We start from the raw sequence: 21,236 nt of genomic DNA on the forward strand, positions 1-21,236 counted from the left end.
AGAATTCCTCAGCTCAGTAACATTGCACGAGGGCATTGAAATAAATGTCATCTAGTACAGGGAGAAAATTGTGATGAATCAAAGACACCCATTTCTGTACATCAGGCAGTTGTGGAGGGCAGTCACCATCAAGGAAAGATTTAAGGGGATGGCTAGTAACTGATCAGTGGGAATCAGTGGGAATGCTGAGGGATGATTGTTCCAATTCTTGAGGGATTCATTTAAGAGTACATTATATATCTATTGTTGTGTGAAAATTGTTTGCTTCAGAATGGTCTCATATTCAACTAACGTGCAGTTTAATGCCCCGTCACTGTACAGGCATGCTAACCTGGAAATATTAAACTGCACATTACTTGAATATGAGACCATTCTTAAGCAAACAATTTTCACACAACAATAGATATATAATGTACTCTTAAATGAATCAAATAAGGATTGGAACAATCATCCCCTAGCATTCCCACTGATTCCCACTGATCGGTTACTAGCCATCCCCTTTAAACAGGTGAAGTGGTTAAACAAAGTCACACTTTGCTTCATCAATATGCTACTATTACTGAATAGGTCCAGTAGTTTTTGAATGCAAAGGCACAGATTACACATCGACAACATCCTTACACTCGCGATTGAAACTTCTCATGTTTGTACATCAATGGCAAGACAGGTTTTACGTTTAGTTAGTTTCTGAAAGAGAGCTGAACAAGTATTGATACATTTGCATTCAGCTCAGTATCAGTGTGGAGCTTGCTCCATGGTGACAGGCTATACAAAAATATTTGGGCTCAAAAAAAGTAGACAACCAGTCACAATACCCCTTCAAGGTTTATGGTAAACCGTTGCTTTCAGTATTTCTTATTTTCGCATAATATTGTGTCAGTCTTTCGACTCACACAGCAGATCAGAACGGTCACAACAGACTTTCAAGGTCTATTATATTTGTTAGATTGCTATTTTCACATTATACATGATGGCCTTTTGGCCAACACAACAAATCTCTCATAAACATTTATTTAAACTGATTTTTTTTTTTTTAGCACTGTTTAGAAACAACATGTTATGAGTGTATCTTGACTGAAAGAATCAATAAGAGAGTCACGTAGCAACAATCAGTTTGTGAATGTGCCTCCTGTTTCCACTGATAAAAGTCATTAGCAAAATACATCTTGAATAAATACTGTGACATTAATAAATTACAAATACTACTGCATTCATTGTAAAATCACAAAAGTCTAACATGGGTAAACCTTTCTCAATAATTTTCATATATTTCCTGTGCAAAATGAGTCATCACAGAAGTTTGTCGATGTCGTTTAAGTAGATAGAATCTGTATAACTATTCTGCCACATTCAGTTTTCAAATTTATATATTTGCAGATCAACGTCAGGAATTGTACAACAAAGTGGTTAATTTACTCTCCAATTCACTACCTCTAATTCTAAAATTACATAAATCCACCAAATTTGTCTTTTTCCTTTGTTTATGTATGTTTGTGTGTGTGATAGTGTTTTACACAATCAATATGTTTTACAATGAAAAGAGAGAACTTGCATTTGTCAAAGTTCATGTCACAGCACACACATGTGAAGTGGTGTCTACATCAATAGCTTTTTCATGTTTTTACCAATATGTACAATCCATATCATTAAGGCACCATTGAATTATAAACTCTCTATGTATTGATAGTCAAAGGAAAGGCATAAACACATTTACACACCCCAAATAATCATGCAACATACAAGTAATTCACATAAGATCTAAGTAAGGCCTGCTCTCAACATTTCTCCTTCTTCTCTGACATTCCCACACTTTAAAAGCAGGAATAGATAGACAGAGAAGTCCCCTTTCAATGACAATACGGTGGAACTTTGTAGCAGGAGCAAAGTCTTGTCTTACTTCCACAGAGTATGCCTGTTTGCAATTCTTCTCATCATTCCTACCCAAGTACAGGTGTATTGCTAAAAATGTCCATCGAAAAGATTTCTCTGGTCGAATAACTCCTGTCATGTCTTATTCTATGCTATTCTCACTAGTTCTGTTAAACTATACCAGCTGCTGCTAGGTTAGGAAAGCCTTTTGTCGACCTCTGACAAAGAGTTGAAGATGTTGTGGACAAATTCTGCGAAGAAAGATTGCATTAAAGTTGCTCCAGTTTTCAATTAGGCCTGCAGCTCCTGCTTCTCGCCCTTATGAAGGAAAAAGATGGAGTAAGATGGAAGAACAGAACTTCTTGCACCATTCTAGCACCTTGCATTCTGCTTCACAAATGCATCTCGTAATGAGACAACATTGAAGTATTCTGTCTTGAACAAAACAAACTTATGCTATTTTATTACTTAAAGTTGAGAATATCCTCCTGCCGTTTGGTACAGGAATAACAAAATATATCTTAATCCACAAATTTGTGGGGCAAAGACTAGTTTGAATCGCACATCAGAATTTGATTAAAGAGAGTTTTAAGTTAACATCCTCCGAATAAAAATCTATGTTGCTGTGCTACTGAAATAATACCAGAAAATAATGAAAATAAAGAAACTGTCACAGTACATTAAGTCCTCATTCATATACAATACATATCTTAACCCACATGAAAGCAAAGGCATTAGACATTATCAGTACAGTCTTCATCCTAATGCTCACACCAATTTAATTTCTTCGTAGTTCTTTACAGCTAGTTAGAAGGCTAGTAAAACAATGAAAATGTTGTAGTAAGAGTCTCAGCAAAGTTTTAAATTTCAATATATTTACATGCATTAGGTATTCAAGGATCACCTCAGACTCATTCTCACATCCCACAATTTACTGCTTGAATGTTCAGTACCATACCCACACCAGCAAACACGCCAACACTACAATTACCATCAATTGCACTTAGTAATGGTTACCCACTTGTAGATACCACAAGCTGTGAAATGAAGGCTTTTTTTGAGGACGACAGATGATCTCTCTCATCAGGCCAATCGCTTGGAGGAACTGACATTCGTCTCAGCTCTTCTACGCATACACATAGCGACAGGTGTCGCCAAGAAAGAAAAAGATTTTACCAACAGAAAGCCAGCAGGGGGGCCAGACTGCGGTAAGATTGGTTCATCTCACCCCACCTTGCTCTCTGCTTGAGTGTGACAGGAGGAGTTGTTTGCCCTGAATCTCTTATTTCAATTGCAAGGCAGTCATACCTCAGGGCAAAATATTGCTCCAAGTATCTTGAAAGACACTCGTTCAAAATTCCATTTCTTTTCTTCTGTCATTAAGTTTTTCAAAGGCATCAATTCGGCACACCTACTATCATCACTCAGCTATAATTCACCTTTAAATAATTACGGCAGGTCAAGCAAGGAAAAGAACAAGAGGGCAGACATTGTATCACACCGTGTCAGATTGGTGACATACTATTCTTCTCATCCTCCTCTAACCCTACAGAACTTCGACCATCTGCCGAAGTCATTGCCATGGCACAAAAATTTGGGGCATAACCACATCTGCTGCCAATCAGCAATTCAGAGTCTTGGTTTTCAATAGTAGTCCATTCCCTTTTATCTCTTTCAGTGATGGCACTTGGCTGTCAGTAGATTCATTAAAAAAAAGTGTCCCCTGAAAAACGTGTGGATATACCATGAAAACAGACTTTTGGCAGCTGTGAAAGATGGCAGATATTATCTTATATCTCCTTTCTCAGTCTTCATTTTCCTCTCCGTTGCCACCAATAAGTTTCTGTCACCTCTCCATGAATGATATCCGTTCTACTCCAACTTTGCCTTTTTCTATTTTCCTCACAAAGTCACATAGTCCGGCAGTGAGAATCCTCATTTCTTGTGGCTGCTCTTGTCCGTCCTGCGCTGCCTCTGAGCCATCGTCTTCCTCAGGTTGTGCTTGTGCTCCTCCGTCCGGCGGGACTTTGTGCCTATCTTGTTGAGGCTGTCCGTGCTGCCGTTGGTGCTGTGGCCCGACTGGCTGGATAGAGGGCGCCCTCCAGCGATGATGGAGGAGGCCTTGGAGGAGCGAGGGGTGGACACGCCAGAGTGACAGGACAGCTCGGAGTCAGACAGAATGCTCTGGCTGCCGATAGAGTGGATACTCTCTCTGGATCTGTGGTGGATGAAGAGAAAATGATGAAGTTAATATCAATCAACCACCCCGATACATGTACATCAAATGCCCAGTCTACGAGACAGCAGATGATATTATTTGAAAACATGAACATGAGCATTCCTGTCATGACAAAATCTTTGGTAGTGTTTCAGACGTACGTATTAAAAGTATACATCATGTAGGCCAAACCTAGCAATGCAGGTATTGAAGTCACTTTGGTTTGTGTAGCTTAACAACCCTACATACTTCCAACAAATATGTTTGGGGAAGCAAAATATCCTTTAGGTAACTTGACCAAGACAGCCATGATGTGCTACTGTACAAGGAAATTGTACAGACACTTGCTTGGTGGCATATAAACACTAAGCACAAATGAAGGAATAAGAATTCCCCTAAACTTCTCCTTTTTGTACTCATGTAAATGAAGGTCACGTTTGGAGAGTTTAAGTTTGACCACCAACTCAGGCATAGCAATGTCTCAATCCAATCAATGAATAAACCATTAACTAGAATTGTTATCACTCCCCAAATCATAATGCTATACAGATAAAAGAACAGTTTTACCATGCTTATTAACTTTAGAAATAATTTCATTAAAGCTTATCAAATTGATGAGGATTAACAAAATATGATATTCCTCTGCCACGGAAGGGTGTTACATGTATGTTTTCATAGGCATTGGCTGATTCGTTTGTTTATTGTTTGTTTGTTTGTTTGTGTTTCAGTGTGCACAATAACTCAAAAAGTTGTGGACGGATTTGGATGAAACATGAAGAAAAAGTTGATAATAACACAAGGAACAGATGGTTAAATTTTGGTAGTGATCCAGGAATTTCTATGGATTTTTGAAGGATTTTTAAAATCTTTTTGCAGATAGGGTCAATGCAATGAACTCTGGAGTTCAAGCTGCATTTGCGCTCTAAAGCGCATGCCCTGCTTGGGTGAGGTGTTTTCGCAGCTGGAAGCTGATAACATAAACAAAAGACTTCTATATGGGGAAATTGGACGATTTTTCAGTATGTGCGTATTGGTGGAAATTAACTGCTTGCCAGAGGTCTGCGCTCTCAGAGTGCTTTTCTAGTTATAACTACAACTACCATAGTTTGACTACTTGTAACATCCACTAATAACATGATCATCACCACTGAAAGGGTGTGGTGACCCAAGCTAGGACTCACACATTAAGGTACTGTCCTCCTTCTGGTAGAAGTTTGAGGGCCCGGTAGAGCTCCACTGTGGAGGGGGTGTGAGTTCTCCGCTGCGGACCCGCCGGTGTGTGGAGGGAAGGAGTTGATGACATGTTGGGAGACAGACCGGGCGTGAGGGTTGGACCTGCGACAAGGACACATAAATTTTATTCACCATTATACAACACATACAACACAGAAAAGAATCTCGCTAGCCAATTGATTAATTACTCATCACGTGACATACAGTTACAAGTAACACTCAGTGGCGGATCCAGGCGGGGGCGCACCAGGCGCGCACCCCCCTTTAATTTTTGTTAAAACAAAAGAAATAAAAAGAGAAAATTGGGCGGTGTGTGCGCCCCCCTTTAATTTTGTAAAGGCGCCCCTCCTTTAGGGAATTCCTGAATCCGCCCCTGACACTGCACGCTGTCACTGTCAACGGTGTGATTTTGTCTGAGCAAAAATGGGTAGGGAACAGTTGACATTGCCAATTTTCATTGTCTCCCATGTCAAACTCATGTCAAACCCACGTTTGCAGTATTTGAGTTACACCTCGGGGTTAAACTTTTTGAAGAGTTACGTGTATGTATCACTCACCAGTTTCTGAATCTTTATAATGGTTTGGATTCTAAACTTGACATGAATTCAATTTAATCTACATGAAAACAATTTGACCTGCTAATGTCTTTTCTTGCATAGAGATGGGAACTTACTTGTAGCCTTGTTAATGGACCTTGGTGGACGTAATAATGGTGCATGATGGGAAGACATGGGTGTCAGCATCAGCTGTTCTTGGAGATAGGATGCCCTCTCCTCCTCAAACTTCTTACGCTGGGAAGAATATCAAGAACACACAAAAAGATTACAGGTTAAAGATGGTTTCTGTACTGACACACACTGATTCTGTATCAAAACTTTCATTGAAATATTGCTGCCAATTTTCTTTTAATCTATTCCAAACAGATTGGAAGCAAGCACGCCTTTCATTGAGCAAACATACAGCTACACTACACATCTAATGCAACCACATGATTACAAATGCTTTCTGGAAGGAACATAGTGCAAGAGAATTAAAGAATGTCTTAATCACACCATAATCTTAAAGATCATGATGTAAATGCCAATCGGGTTTTGGCAAAAACAGTCAGGGGAATGCTGGCTTGGAGGGCCATATTATTTTATAAATAATACACCTGACATATTTGTGTGATGGCTGGTTTATACAACGTGAAAGAAATTAACACACACAATGCATTTGCTATTTTAACAATTTATAACCATGAATCATTTGTGTGTGTTTTGTGTGTGTGTGTGTGTGTGTGTGTGTGTGTGTGTGTGTGTGTGTGTGTGTGTGTGTGTGTGTGTGTATGTGTGTGCTGGATGCGCAAAGCATAGGTTATGACATACACTGTACATGTATCGTGCATTCACTGGAAATTCCATGCAGTCTGTGCAGGACTATATCCCACAGAATCCTATGGTGTTACTAAGGGCAATTAAGCTTCAAAAGATGCATGTACAGTAAAAAAAATAAAATAAATGGGAATTGCAGAGATAAGCAAGCATGGATACAAAATGTATTTCATGCACTCATGACTGATAGCTAAAAAATGCAAACCATGCTTTGCACGTGCAATTTGAATCCAAAAATTATTTGAAAAAACAACAAATGGCATAAGATAGACTGCATAACCTGTAATAAATTTCCTGATATGATGATTATTCATAACATTTTCAGCATGCAACATAATCAACTTTTACGTTGTTGCCTTATTCAAGCTTCGTATTGAAGCCATGTTCACAAAAATAAAGATGAAGCAATATTATCAAAGATGAAGTAATAAAGATAACAGAAAAAGTTATGACATGAGAGTTCTGTGGGCTGCGGTTTTTACAACATTTGAATACAGTCCAAGACGAACGAGGTGTGCATGTAAATTGAAGATAAAATACAGGATGAGCAGTGAGTGTAAATGAAAGGTGCATATCATTGTATAGGTGGAATACTAAAGTGTCCTCTTCGTTATAACAAACACAGTAGTAATTATGAAATTCTGTATAGAACAGAGTAAAATTCAGGGCCCAAAATTGTCATCTAAATATCTTTGTATAGTTTATTTGTTCAGATATAACGAAAGAAAACTACCAGACCTGTGGACTTGAATAAACGGGAGACACCTGTGCTAGCACTATAATAATGATAACAACAAAAATAGTAGCAAGTGTCCGTTTATATAGTGCATTTCAGACCTGTTGAGAATTTCAATGCACTTTACAGACTAGTCATAGTAGTTGTAGCAGTAGTAGAAGTAGTAGTTCATGAAGTAGTAGTAGTGGTAAAGAAGTACACCTTGTAGTACTAGTACTACTGTATTACCATTAAAAACCACATACAACAATGTAGTACTCCTACGTGAGCAGTTTAAATGGGTGTAAGGGGTGATATCATCTGGTCTGAAATCACTCTCTAATGAATTCCCTGTGAGTGGTCTGTATATATATGTAGCTCTCTTGATATAAAATACACCTAGTGTTTTCACAATTGCAGCCATTTTGTCAGGTGCAAGCTGCAGTATCGTACTGTACGTTGTACCTACTGTTGAGGTAATACATGAAAAGAGTTTAATAGCTGATGTTGGAATTCACCTACAGGTGTACTCATTTGGGGTTTAGTTTCATCAGATTCTATTGCCTTTTAGTCTGAAAGGTAGATCGAACAGTCATCTGCACTAATCAATATTAGAACAAGTAGAATTCTTATTGCACTGCTATTAAGAGTTCATTGGGTATACCCACCAAATAACTGGTTGAAGAAGTCTGTCTGAAAGGGTATTATATAATAGTTAGCGTTACTTCGTGACAAAATGTTTAGAAAGAGATCAGAAATGACTGGAGTTACAAAGAACCAAGAGAAATAAAAAATGAAATTCATCACCAGCTTTTATAGAGTACCATGGAACCATGAGTGCAAAGTACAGAACAGAGAGTAAATGATGAAGACAGTATACATGCAGTGTAAGAAAAAAGGTTTGATTAAATGGGAAAGGAAATGAGCCAAGCTGCATCTGTTTGGACCTCTTGGAGTATGATGGAGTTTTTTTGTGGAGTTTACCTCCTCCCCTAATCGAATTGTGGCTTCGGTAAAATTCCTCTGCTCCTTGTCGAAGGCAGCTTTCATGTCGTACAAGATCTTCTGCTCGGAGGCAAGGTTCTCCTTCTCGTCGAGGAGGGTGGAGTCCCTGATAAAGTTCAACAAATTGTTGTCTATGGACGAATCCTGCAGGGCCTGCGGGAGAGAGTGGTGACATGCATGATGCAAAACGTGTCTACTGAGTGCTCATGCCGCTATTCTATGCATCCACAAACACTGCTATACATTCAAACACACTACACATACATAACACAGTGAATGTAACACCCTGATGCTGAGGGAAGAGTCCGATTACTTAATAATCAAGCACATTTCCATTCGGTGCAGTTGTTACTGATGCTCCTAACTGGCATAGAGTCTTAGTTGAAGCAATAGTCCTACATTGTACATAACATATCATTCTCTTTGAGGAATAGTACTTAAAAAAAAGACAAAAATTGTCTGTCTGATACAAACAATTAAGACAGTAACTTCACATTTAAGTTCCAATCCTAGTAAGACTCTGCAGGAACAAATACTGTGTCATGCATAAATACAAAGTACAGGGCCAGATGGATGAAACACAGCTGAACTATGGACAAAATGAGGCTGACAATGTCTTACATTTTTTCGGTGCAGTCTGGTTTATTAACCCTAACTAGGCCGGGGGGGGGGGGGGGGGGGGGGGAGGGGGGGCCTCCAAGGCCCCCCTTCGACGTTCTGCGCGATGTACATGTATCGCTATCGCGAAAAGCAATCGCCGTGACGTTTCATGACTTTTTTCTTTCGAGTCTTCCGCATCTTTTGACACCAAATTTGCGATGCCCGGGCACACAGTATCAAAGCTACGCATAAATATGTATGTGCACATCAGACCAAAAATTGCTCAAAAACAAGAATTTGTGTACAATTTCAATGCAAAATGTGCTTACAGGGAAATTTCATAAAAGCATGATTATTTGGGGGTTTTACTGATTAAAATCAATTAATAACATATTTTCTTGTTCGGAACAATGTCGCGGACAAATTTCATCGAAAAAACAATGAAAAACATAAAGTCAAAAAACAAGGAAATACATAAGAAAATCAAAAAACAATAAAATACTTATGAAATTTTTTTCTGATGGCACAATTTTTTCTCTTACATTTGCTAAGGACACTAAAAAGCATATTTACACAAAAAATATGCCTGTTTTGAGCTTCATATAGTGATTTATACCAAATTGTTTTATTTCATGCATCATTACACATAAATTAGTATAATTTAGCATAAATGATAATTTTAAACAAAAAATTAACTTCATGGTACTTTAGATAACGTCATAGGCAATGCGTGTGCCAATTTTCGTCACGATCGCGTGGTCGACGGCCGAGATCTGGAGGGGGACCTGGAAGCCCCCCCCCCCCTGGCTCTATCATCTACCTAAATAGCCCGGCCTAGCTAGGGTTAAGCTTCAAGTGAACCATGCCTACCAAGAAGCTTATGCACCTACAGTGGTACACATTTATCTAATTGTGGTTCTCACTTCAACCAGGTAAACATGCCTGTACACACAGATAAATGTTGTCATACCAGTGACACTCACCATAGCCTTCATACCTTATCAGTTTTACCTCCCCCATTTTGTTTGCTCACCTGTAAGACTTGCTCCTGCTGGACGATGATGTCATGGTACTTCTCCAGCTTCTTCTTGAGATTCTCAATCTCCGCATCCCTGGAGCTTCCGCCGCTCCCACCACCGACACTCGCATCTCCCGCAGTCCCGTCCTCCCTGGGTCCTCCGGATCCATCCTTGCTGCTACCACCTCCTCCTCCTCCTCCTCCCCCTCCTTCCTGGTTCTCCCTGTTCTCCTTCTCGATCTGCTGGATGTGCGCCCGGAGCCGCTGCCAGTTCTTCTGGAAGCTGATCTCGATGCCCTCCCGCACCATCTCGAAGGGCATCTGGAAGTGCCCAGTCTTCAGGTCATCGATGGAGGAGTCCACTGAGGTGGTGTCATCGTATTCACTCTCAGAGATGTAGTCCTTTGCCTATAAGAGTGATGAAGTTTAGTTAAAGTATGATGTGAACCATTACATTTTAAACCTACATGTAGAAAATAAGGAAATAACAACGCTGAAAAAGTGAGTATGACAATTTAACAGTGTGGTGTGTTAACCAGTGTAGTAACTTCCTACACTGTTTATGCCAGCAAATTTCTTAATGTAGCACTTCTCCTTTAATACACAGGATCAAAATTCACAAAAAGTACACAAAGTGAAGTGAACATCACTTCAGGTTACACAGACCTCTTGATACACTTGTTTGATTACATGTTTTATTATTGAAATGTGGTAACACCTACAACTGTACAATCAGATCAGATTGCGCCATCCATCAATATTCATAATAATAATTTGAAAATTTAAATATTCTTCTTATAATCTTATTGCCTCTAGGATTTCTTGAATGCAAAATGCTGGCTGTGATATCACATTCTTATTTTCTTTCTGTCCTTTTTTTTTTCTCTTTAGACTAATAGATTACCAAGTTGTAAAGAATGGATTTAATCTGCTAATTATTTGTAATTCCTTTCTTTTCTAGAGAAACTGTTTATTACATTGTTTCTAGACATTAACAATGGAAGTATGCAGATAAAGCATGATACCTATTAAAAGAAATATTATCTGAATGTCATCTGTCAACTGTCTCTCATCAAACAATTGCCAGGAATTCAGCGGTCTGATTACCCTTAAGCATCCTATTCCTATATTGTCTACAAAGTGCCCTGTATGATACATGGTACGAGGAAATGTGACTTGACTCATCGAAACACTGTTACCACTATTTATTTTTAAACTAACCCAACATCAAAAAAGAGAGAGATTAGGCGCACACAACCCCCATTGAATAAAAGTCAGCAATACTTCAGTAACTTTCACATCTCATAAAGTTTAATGGTTGCCAGTCATTTCTAGCACAGGAAATATCATCATCACATATCATATTTCATGTGGCTAGTTGGACCAAAACCTTTATTGTAGACAACCATCTCATATATTGATGGCATAAAGCTTTTTCTTTTAAGTTGACATTCAATGTAACATAGTTTCTCTACAAATAAACAGAGCTCAAAAATAGGTCTCGTTTAATGTCAAACTTTTTGAAGGCCCCCCCCCCCCCCCATCATGTGATATCAGTCGCCATGGAAACACTCTTCCTGAGTGACTAATGACTAGTCTCTTTCTTTCTTTCTTTCTTTCTTTTTTTTTGCCAAGAGAATATTTTGGGATTATCAATTCTGAATCAGATTACTTGGCAGAGTCATTCCACAGCCAAACTTGATTACTTCCTTTGGTTAATTTGCTAAACAAAGATTAACTTACTCAACCCTACTCCTCGTTTGCAGAAGGGTTGATATGGATTTTCATTTTCCTCTGAATGTACACATAAAAAGATATCCTACCTCTAAATTTCTGCATCTGTTGCTGCCAGCATGGTAACTGTTTTTTATGTCGAAACTTCTCTTCTCTATATACAATCCCTACATAATTTCTTGGATCATGTACTGTGAATGTGGAAAGATCTAGTTTGTTTAATGAGTTTACGAAACATCTTGTCGCTACCGTGGCAAAAAAAAAATACAAGTAGAAATCTTGAAAGCTGCATTTTGTTTCTTAATTCAACCTTCTCAGTAAAATGCAAGACGCCACACTCACTGAACATGGTCATGTACTATTGCACAGTAAAATGCATCATATTATTATTACTCCAAGAGTTAAAGGCTTCTTTAAATGGTAGCAACAAACTTTACAGTGTCACATGCAACTGATCAAAATCAACACATGTGATCCATTGCTTTCATCATTTTATACCAGATGGATAATAAAGAGGATAGAATGTATATTAACTTGCTTCCCATGAGGTTATACTGTAATCAGCATGGACATATTTTTTTAACACCCAAATGCATTTTAACATTGCAGCTTCATCTCTTTAGTTAAAATAAAAGTTTAGTGACAGCTGCACTCCTTTCAGTAAGTTAACTAATTTCTTTTTTAATTTATTGTGTTTTCTTTCTTTTGTTTATTCTTACCATAGATACTTTTTAACCACAGGAAAATATTTAACAACTCAGGAAGATGGCAATAGTGTTTAAATTATTTTGGTTTTATGGCACTTTGACCATATATGATTAAAAAACAACAATTTTAATTCTAATTCGAAGCATGTTATCTCACATGGTATATATGTAAAACCATGTTTAATGTTTTTGAATTCACAGTTCTAAGCAATAAGTCTTAATGTTATTCAGGTTCATCTTCTAGAAGCCTGCCTAATAATTTTATTCTTTGCTAATAAGTGTGCCATTATATAAATTACACACACACACACACACACACACACACACACACACATCACAAACACATACAAAGTTAATTCTACTTCTAATGTTACACACTAATGTATGATCATGTGTTTTGGTAACAGGACACTTGTAATTCTACAAGCAGGCTTAACTGCACGTTGTATTCCTGTCAGTCCTCACAAACATACAACACATTACTGAAATGTTATTTGAGTTAGAACCAGGCAGGACTCTAAACATTAAGGGCTCACAGCAACTACAATGTATGTAAACTATACACAATGTATCAGTCAGAGGACAAAAATTCACACATTCGTCAGTTGAGCCACTGGGGAAACAAAACTGCGAAGAAAACATGATACATTGTTCATACACTTTGCATTGATCACTCAAAACCTTTCCAACCAGGGGACTGGCACATTGTGACAAATTTAAATAAGAACAGAAAACACTGGAAAAATCAGATGGTTCACATCAGTGCAGTGGACAGTTAAATAATTAAAATCAGTCAGTCGATCACTCTATAATCTAGAATATATGTTGACTTTTTACACTATGAGTCATATGTATGCGAGATAATTGCTCCCATTTTGCTGAAGTGAATGAAGACTGCCCTCACTGGATATAGTTGAATTCTATTTGACATGCAGTTCTTTCTCTCTGCACTAGATTTTATCAATAGGCTTTTTGACATAGCACGATGTTTTGAAACAGCACACAATTTCTGATTGGGGAAATCAACCTGATTACCTAATACAGTGTGATGTGCTATTTGATAATAATGTGAATTCAAAATGGCACACTAATTTGAAAGATCTTAGCAAGAAAATTTCTCTAGTCAAACCAATTCAGGTAATAGAGAGTGGAGGGTGAAGTCGTCTCCTCAGACGCATTGTCAATATTTTGTATGTTTCTTTTGTTTTGTTTTGTTTTGTTTTTCATTTTGAAAAATCAGAGCTGCACAGGTCCCACTACAGTCTCTCACATTGTGTAAAAGCTATGACCAAAAAAAAAAAAAAAACAAGACAAAAGAAAACAAAATTGGGTTGAACATTCATTATAAAAGCTTGAAGAAAGGATTGGGGGACCAGATCTACAATGTACCACACTCTTTACTTCCCATATACGTGTAATATGTTAGAATTAACCATTCAGTAAATAAGTTAATTAGCATGGAGATTTGGTTTGTTCGTTGATCTCTTGACAGCGTAATTCTCGAGACTTCTCTATGCTATAGTGTTTTTAATTGTGCATTTGAATGTCATCGCCCTTCTCAGTTTAAAAGTTCAAGAATTTCTGGAATTGAGCCATCACCTTTTTTCAATGTCAGTGTCCATCTGTATCTGTGTTGTAATGATATACTTGCCCAAAAGATGCATTCTACTTGCCTTAAAACGGCATGCTTTTGTTCCTCAATGGAATTTGACATTTTAAAGCATGAAACATACTTTACAAATTGCTATTTCACACATTTACAATTCATTGAGAACTTGCCTTCTGTTTAAGATCCCAACTGTGTCAATTAAAACACCAGCTAGTTTACCATCACCATAATACATCCCATTTACACAAAAAAAAACAAGTCTTGTTATTAAAGGAAAAAAAGCAGAAATCTGCCATACAAATCTCAGCATTTACCATATCTTGTGTCAATGTGGGGATAGTCAGAGGAGTGGAGTGTTGGTGTAATATCCACTGAGTGCAGTAATAAAGAAACAACATCAGCTGACACCAACAAGGAATTACCTGGCAAGGTTATGAGTCTCACTGAATTCATACCACAGCCTGATACAGTTGTCTCCAGAGCAAATCCAATTACTTCATTTGTTGTCATGGCATTACACTGATTAGATACGGACTGATGCTACAATAAACTTCTCAGTGGAGTGGCCTTTCCTTCAAGGTACCAAGCTTGTGCTTTATAATTGTGTAACCTACATGTCAGCTTCAATCAATTTTATAATAATATTGTTCCACATGCAAGTTTGTAACTGTGCAATATCTCTAGATATATATCTAGAGATATATTGCACTAAGAAAAGTTAGTGTAAAGGTGAAATAATTGTTTTATCATAAAGATTCAGATTGAATCATCGAGGTTATACAAGTAATTGCTTTTTGTCATTTGCTACTAATATTTTACTGCAGACCCATAAAAAGGCACTACTTCATGAGTAATGATATCTGTACGGAAGTGTTAAAAAATCTAGACACTCCATTCCAATGGCAAGTTTTACCTAGACCTGAATATCACCTGAACAGTTATTGCCAGTTCCATACTTTGTGAATGATGCAAGCAGAACATTTATCAGAAAATCAAATAGCTATCTGCAGAAATATGAACATGTCAATTCACATGACAGCAATCCTTTATGACTATTATTTTAAGTATGGAAACAGGAAGCTGGCTTCTAGAATTATGAAAAACATCCAGTGTACTTAAATTATTTAGATGACAGGAATGAGTACTTTAGAACCAGAAACAATCCCGGCACGAAACTTTAATAAGCTGGAGCCAACAATCTCTATCGCCACATGAAACTTTTGCGAATTGCCAATGGCATTCAATGCATTGCCACGAAAAAGAAAAAAAAAATGTTTGTGCGCATTTTACTTTCACGAATCTTGGCTCCTCACAAAATTCATGAAAGTTTCATGATGCATGCAAGAAAATTCTGATTTTACAGTATCTGATTCGGCGGCACTGTGAAGGAGTGAGGCAAGGTACTCACATTGCTGGTTCCACCTCCCCCTCGCCCCTGGACAGCCTGCCTGTTGAGTAGGTTCACCAGCTCCTGCTGCATGTTACTGAGGGATTCTCTCAACACTTGGTTCTCCATCATCACCTCCTTCTGTCGCTCCTCGTAGTTTGTGATAATCAGACGGTACATGTCTTCCTCATGCCTGGTAAGATACACACACAATGAATGAATAAATAAATGAAAATGCCCTCTAAATTACAGTGTGTTTTCATGTTGATGTTACCAAACACTAATTATTTACATCTTTACAATGTTTGATTGTATCACTGCTTTTCTTGTTTTCCACCAATCCTCTATTCTGACATCTGTGATCAGCAACGATATTTTAAAGTGAAACCTTAAATTGATGATGCTAACAGTAATAACATGTTTAATGATATTATTGATAATAAGAATGGCAACAAAAATAACATAACAATAGAAATGATGATGATTATGTCAAAAATGATAGTGAAAATAAGTAACAAAGAAACATTAGAAGTCATGGCAATTGTAGTAGTAGTCGTAGTAGTAGTAGTACATAGCAGTAGTAGTAGGAGTAGTAGTAGTAGTAGTAGGAGTAGGAGTAGTAGTAGTAGTAGTAGTAGTAGTAGGAGTAGGAGTAGGAGTAGTAGTAGTAGTAGTAGTGGTGGTGGTGGTGGTAGTAGTAGGAGTAGTAGAAGTCATAGTAAACAAACATAGAATACAACATATAATCCCTTCAATCAATAGGACTTTTGGTTTTTAATCAAGTCACCAGTGTTATTTCATAATGAGCTATCCCTCATAATGGTCATGCATAAAAACAAAAAGATAATTCTAAACAATTTTTTGGAGGTCCAATAAACAAGAAGAGTAATTTTTTGTGATACTATTTTACAAGTTCAGAGAGTTAAAAACAAAACAACAACATTGCATTCACCATGATAACAAGGAAAAGTAGAAATTACGCGGTGCGTAATATATGTCCCCGCCGGAAGTAGCATTTAGTAGCAAAATGTACAATATAAGGTAAAAAAATCAAGGTCAAAGGTCAAAGGTCAAAGAAGTCAAAGGTCAAAATTCTGTGTACAAGTTTTGAAGCCCTCACCTAGTGCCATCACATAAAGCAAACGGAATCGAAATCGGGTTAGAAATGGCGAAGGAGTAGCATCTTGTAGCAAAATGTACAATACAGGTCAAAAATCAAGGTCAAAGGTCAAAGAAGTCAAAGGTCAAAATTCTGTGTAGAAGTTTTGAAGCCCTCACCTAGTGCCATCACATAAAGCAAACGGAATCGAAATCGGGTTAGAAATGGCAAAGGAGTAGCATTTTGTAGTATAGGTCAAAAATCAAGGTCAAAGGTCAAAGAAGTCAAAGGTCAAAATTCTGTGTGGAAGTTTTGAAGCCCTCACCTAGTGAAATCACATAAAGCAAACGGAATCAAATTTGGGTTAGAAATGGCGAAGGAGTAGCATTTTGAAGCAAAATGTACAATATAGGTCAAAGGTCAAGGTCAAAGGTCACAACTGAAATTCTGTGTAGAAGTTTCAAAGCTCCCACATAGTGCTATCATATAAAGCAAACAGAATCAAAATTGGCTCATAAATGACAGAGAAGTAGCAAATTGAACATTTTGATCACACGCGGACGCACGGACACACGGACGGACGCATGGACGGACGGACGGACGCATGGACACACACACGTACGGAGCCCGTTTCATAGTCCCCTGCTCGAACTCGTTCGGCGGGGACAATAACAACTAACTATCAGCCTACAGTACATTCAGGTGCAGCTGTGAGAGGGTTAATTTTCTTTTCACATCAGTCTGCTCAAAATATCCCCTCCATAACCATCTCTCATCCACTCTCTAAGGTGTATTCTTCATCATCACCATCATCTTTGACAACCTCACCAACATCCGCAGCCTGAGCCTCATACCACCATGGCTAACATCTCATCTTCATTCCTGACATCCCATCTCATTAATCCATTCCAACTCTCATCGTGGAACAACACAAACAATCCTCCGATCAGTGCTATGTGTATCCTGGACGGGTGCCCCCACTGAGTTTTAACAGCATTCAGACAAACATTGCGTCCAGGCAAAGAGGCATGCTACAGCCTCGTACAGTTTGTTTTACCCTCCAAGGACCAGTTCATCAATAGCACCATTATCATCTTTCAAGGTACAGTTGCCAATGGTAATGGTAGAGTATAGAGGGGGATATTGACCGCATTCATACACAGGAATAAACAATGGTTGCATCACAATAAACCTCAAGTTTACTTGCCATCATTCACATATGCTGGACAGGACATTGTGATGTTTCAACAACAACAACAACAGCAATAACAACAACAACAACAACAGCAATAACAACAACAACAACAACAGCAATAACAACAACAACAAAAATCAACATTGACAGAACCAATACCCTGTTCATCCAAATGTGCAGACCTATAATATGGCGCATTGAATTGTGGGATTAAAAGACTTCAGTTTCTCTTCACGTATCGTTCACACACAATGCTTGGGGCAAATTATCATAATGTTTCAAACAAAAATCAAGCGAGATCAATTTTTGCATGGTGATGCAGATCGCGATAACCAACTTTTTTTCTGGTGTTCAAACACATGAAATAAAACTTTTGCATCGCATTGCAAAACCCAAGTTTCAAGAGGGTTTAATTCAGACTGTGTGTGAACAGCACTTTTACTAGCCTTTCCTGTATGCATCCATTCCTCCCTACCCCATTTACTAGAGCAATGCCCTGGCCCCCTGGAATGCAGCATCCTCTAGAGATGTGTATAAGCTGTCTACCATGACAGGCTAGACTCATCATGGTTACCAATAATCTGAATGCTGAACAGAGATTTTCATAATGTGAAGGGCTTGTCTGTGGACTGTCAACAGTTTCATGATATAATAGCTTACAACTGAAATGTGGGACTAAGGAGTTATCAAAAAGTGCACTTTAGCAACAAGACACTACTTTCATTGTAGGTCACTACAAAATGCATTTGCAATTAAAAACAAATTGAAAAAGATATCCGTAAGATACAGTGTGCACTACCCCCTTGGCTTGGGGATATGATGATGATGATGATCCACAGCATTTGTATAGCGCCATATATCTGTTATAGAAACATTCAAAGGTGCAGACTCCTCCAAGACAGTTAGCAATTGAATGCCTGGTGAAAAATGTGAGTTTTGAGTGAGGCTTTGAAGTGATCCAGTTTGTCAATTCACAGAGAAAAGATGGGAGGGAGTTCCATAGGCGAGGAGCAATAGAGATATGTCATTATGTTACAATGTAGGCCCTACTTATTTTGCAGTACAGGAAAAAGAAAACTAATTCTATGCTGATTCAGCTGAATTTAAAAAATACTGCAGGCAAGCAGTTAAGACTGCTGATATAGGCCTATGTGTTCATCCTTTCGATCATCAAAACTATGTTTCTCTATGTGGTATTGGTATTACATTGTAGGTGAACTGTGAGATGTGCCTAAGACATGCAAGCAAACTACCAAATCAAAGACGTGAAAAGGCTTCCATGTCCAACCCTGTTTTCTTTTCATTGAAGAGGTTTGTGCACTCCACCAGATCCGGACGATGTAAACAAAGACTCCAAGACAACGATGTGACATCCAACAAACTGACTCTTGGCACAATAACTGCCGGGGATTCATTATGTAAAGTCATTGTAAACCTACAATAGACATAAAATCACTGCTAATGGAACATCAGTCACAAATAGGAAAGAATCCTTTTAAAGTGCCTCACATATATCCACAGAGAAGGAACCAGATCGGAAAGGGGACTCCTACAAAGTGAATGAAAGAAGACCTAGATAGAGCTGCTTTTGCCCACTGGTTCTGCAAGCAGCTAGGAGAGTTTGCTGCCCTCTACTGTCTGTGGGTGAAACAGAGTATGACTGCAGTTTGACTCAGTGTCAGAATTTAATTACAGATGTATGTTGCATCACCAACCACTTTTCCTGCAACACTACTGAGATTTCGTACATCACAATTTACATTCAAAGAAATCCATAATGCAAATAGAAAACGCTACACTTTTTCTATGAGAAAAAATAGATAGTTTTCACAATATACGGTGTGCACCTAGTCAAATTTCATTTGATGCGAAGCAGTGCAAGTTGCTGTCTGGTATTTTGATATTCAAAGAAGGCCAGTATGAATTATGCCTCTCCCTCACTCACAATATTCATTGGTTATGTTTGTATTATATTGCAACCCTTTGCTGATTTATACTGCTGAAAAAAGTGCATCTATACCATTCAATCAGTTGAATGAAAGGTGAATAACAAGTTTAGCTCTGCAAGTCTGATGATTTGCAAGGTGCATTATACAACAGAAAAGGTTACAAAATGTACCTTTTAGTGATGGATTACCTTCAGACATCCTTCCGGTGAATTGTGTTTAGGATCACAAGCTTCAACAATCGTGGCAATATTGTGATAAAAATGTCAATTAAATGCAAAATGTACAAAAGAGCCACCTAACTGCCTTTAATTACATTCCTTCATCCCTCTACTCCCATCCACCCACACACACAAAGCTCAGTTTGTGTCCAGGTCTATATGCCACCACTCTGTTGGTGATATTGATTCTATGCTGTCTTTGTACTCTCATCTCACTTTAAATAGTGCTCAATAGACTGGTTAGTGAATGACGTGATGCCAGAACATGCCTACTGTAGGTCTCTACAGACAATCTTTTAAGAAGTATTGAAGACCTTGCTCATGCTGCAAGAAATCAACTGATAACAGTCTCTCCCCGAATACCAAAATCTCTTTCCTAAATGATGTCTACTGTCTGCACTATGTGATGAAACTGAGGTACTGTGTATACATGAGTCACCAAAAAGAGCACTAGAACATGAAGGTCTACATTGTACACTTGAATTTGTGTGGTTTCACACTCACATCAGAGATGATCAGTCTGGCATGGGATACATATGTGGTTGCACATAATTTCAGATGACTTACAAAAATTTCTGGTTTAAACCAGTTTAAACCAGGTACATGTATTTTTCATACAACAGACTGCTCTGCTTGACAAAAAAAAAAGACGAAGAAGAAGAAGAAGATGAGATAAGGCACTAGTTATTTTTCCCATTAACAGCTGTGTTCAGTTCTGTGGAATTCATGAACGTACAACTAATACAACGTACAATTTACAATAATGTACAAATCATACAATAATAAACTGACATATTGTAAGTCACACTTTTGGTGTCGAATGCGGAGTCACTGTGCAGCGAACACACACAGAGCATATGAGTTAATCACATTTATCCCCCCCCCCCCCATTTTATCATGATCAGAACAGATTCTTACAGCTACATATATGTGACAGGGAGAATTCTGTTTCATAAAGCGGGATGGAGGATGTGGCCTATAATAATGTACACTTCACAGCTGTGGAGGGAAACCCAAATGTCAACAATGAGATGACAGCGTACAGGAAACCACTGCTTTCAGTGCAAGGGGTCATCCTGGTTCAACATGAAACCATATCATGGCTCAACCCACTAAAAACAAGACAACATTACATTCACCAGTAGTATTATGACTCAGTGTAACTGATATTCCACAAATGTTGCATTTAATACCAAGATTGTCAAAAATGACAGAGAGAGAGAGATACATTGTACTACAGAAGTCATATGACAGTACAGCTATTTGATGGGGTCAACAAACATGGAGAAAAAATAAGCTCAATTCAC

The 21,236-nt window shown here is 38.1% G+C and overlaps 1 protein-coding gene across 1 annotated transcript in view; it reads right to left on the bottom strand.

The window, feature by feature from the left end:
* Positions 1-428: 428 nt before the first annotated feature.
* LOC139717454 (afadin- and alpha-actinin-binding protein A-like) overlaps positions 429-21,236 on the bottom strand; it is a 62,700-nt gene continuing 41,892 nt past the window's right edge. The window contains exons 8-13 of the mRNA XM_071628960.1: positions 15,490-15,661; positions 10,047-10,439; positions 8,393-8,566; positions 5,994-6,111; positions 5,269-5,422; positions 429-4,087 (exon numbers count right to left, since the gene is read on the bottom strand). Of these exons, the coding sequence (XP_071485061.1) occupies positions 3,805-4,087; positions 5,269-5,422; positions 5,994-6,111; positions 8,393-8,566; positions 10,047-10,439; positions 15,490-15,661 (1,294 nt within the window). The 3' untranslated portion in view covers positions 429-3,804. The remainder of the gene's footprint in view (positions 4,088-5,268; positions 5,423-5,993; positions 6,112-8,392; positions 8,567-10,046; positions 10,440-15,489; positions 15,662-21,236) is intronic.

This window comes from Diadema antillarum, unplaced genomic scaffold (genome assembly GCF_040938485.1).
Source record: "Diadema antillarum isolate AM-2024a unplaced genomic scaffold, OU_Dant_1.0 scf00000075, whole genome shotgun sequence".
NCBI lineage: Eukaryota > Metazoa > Echinodermata > Echinoidea > Diadematoida > Diadematidae > Diadema > Diadema antillarum.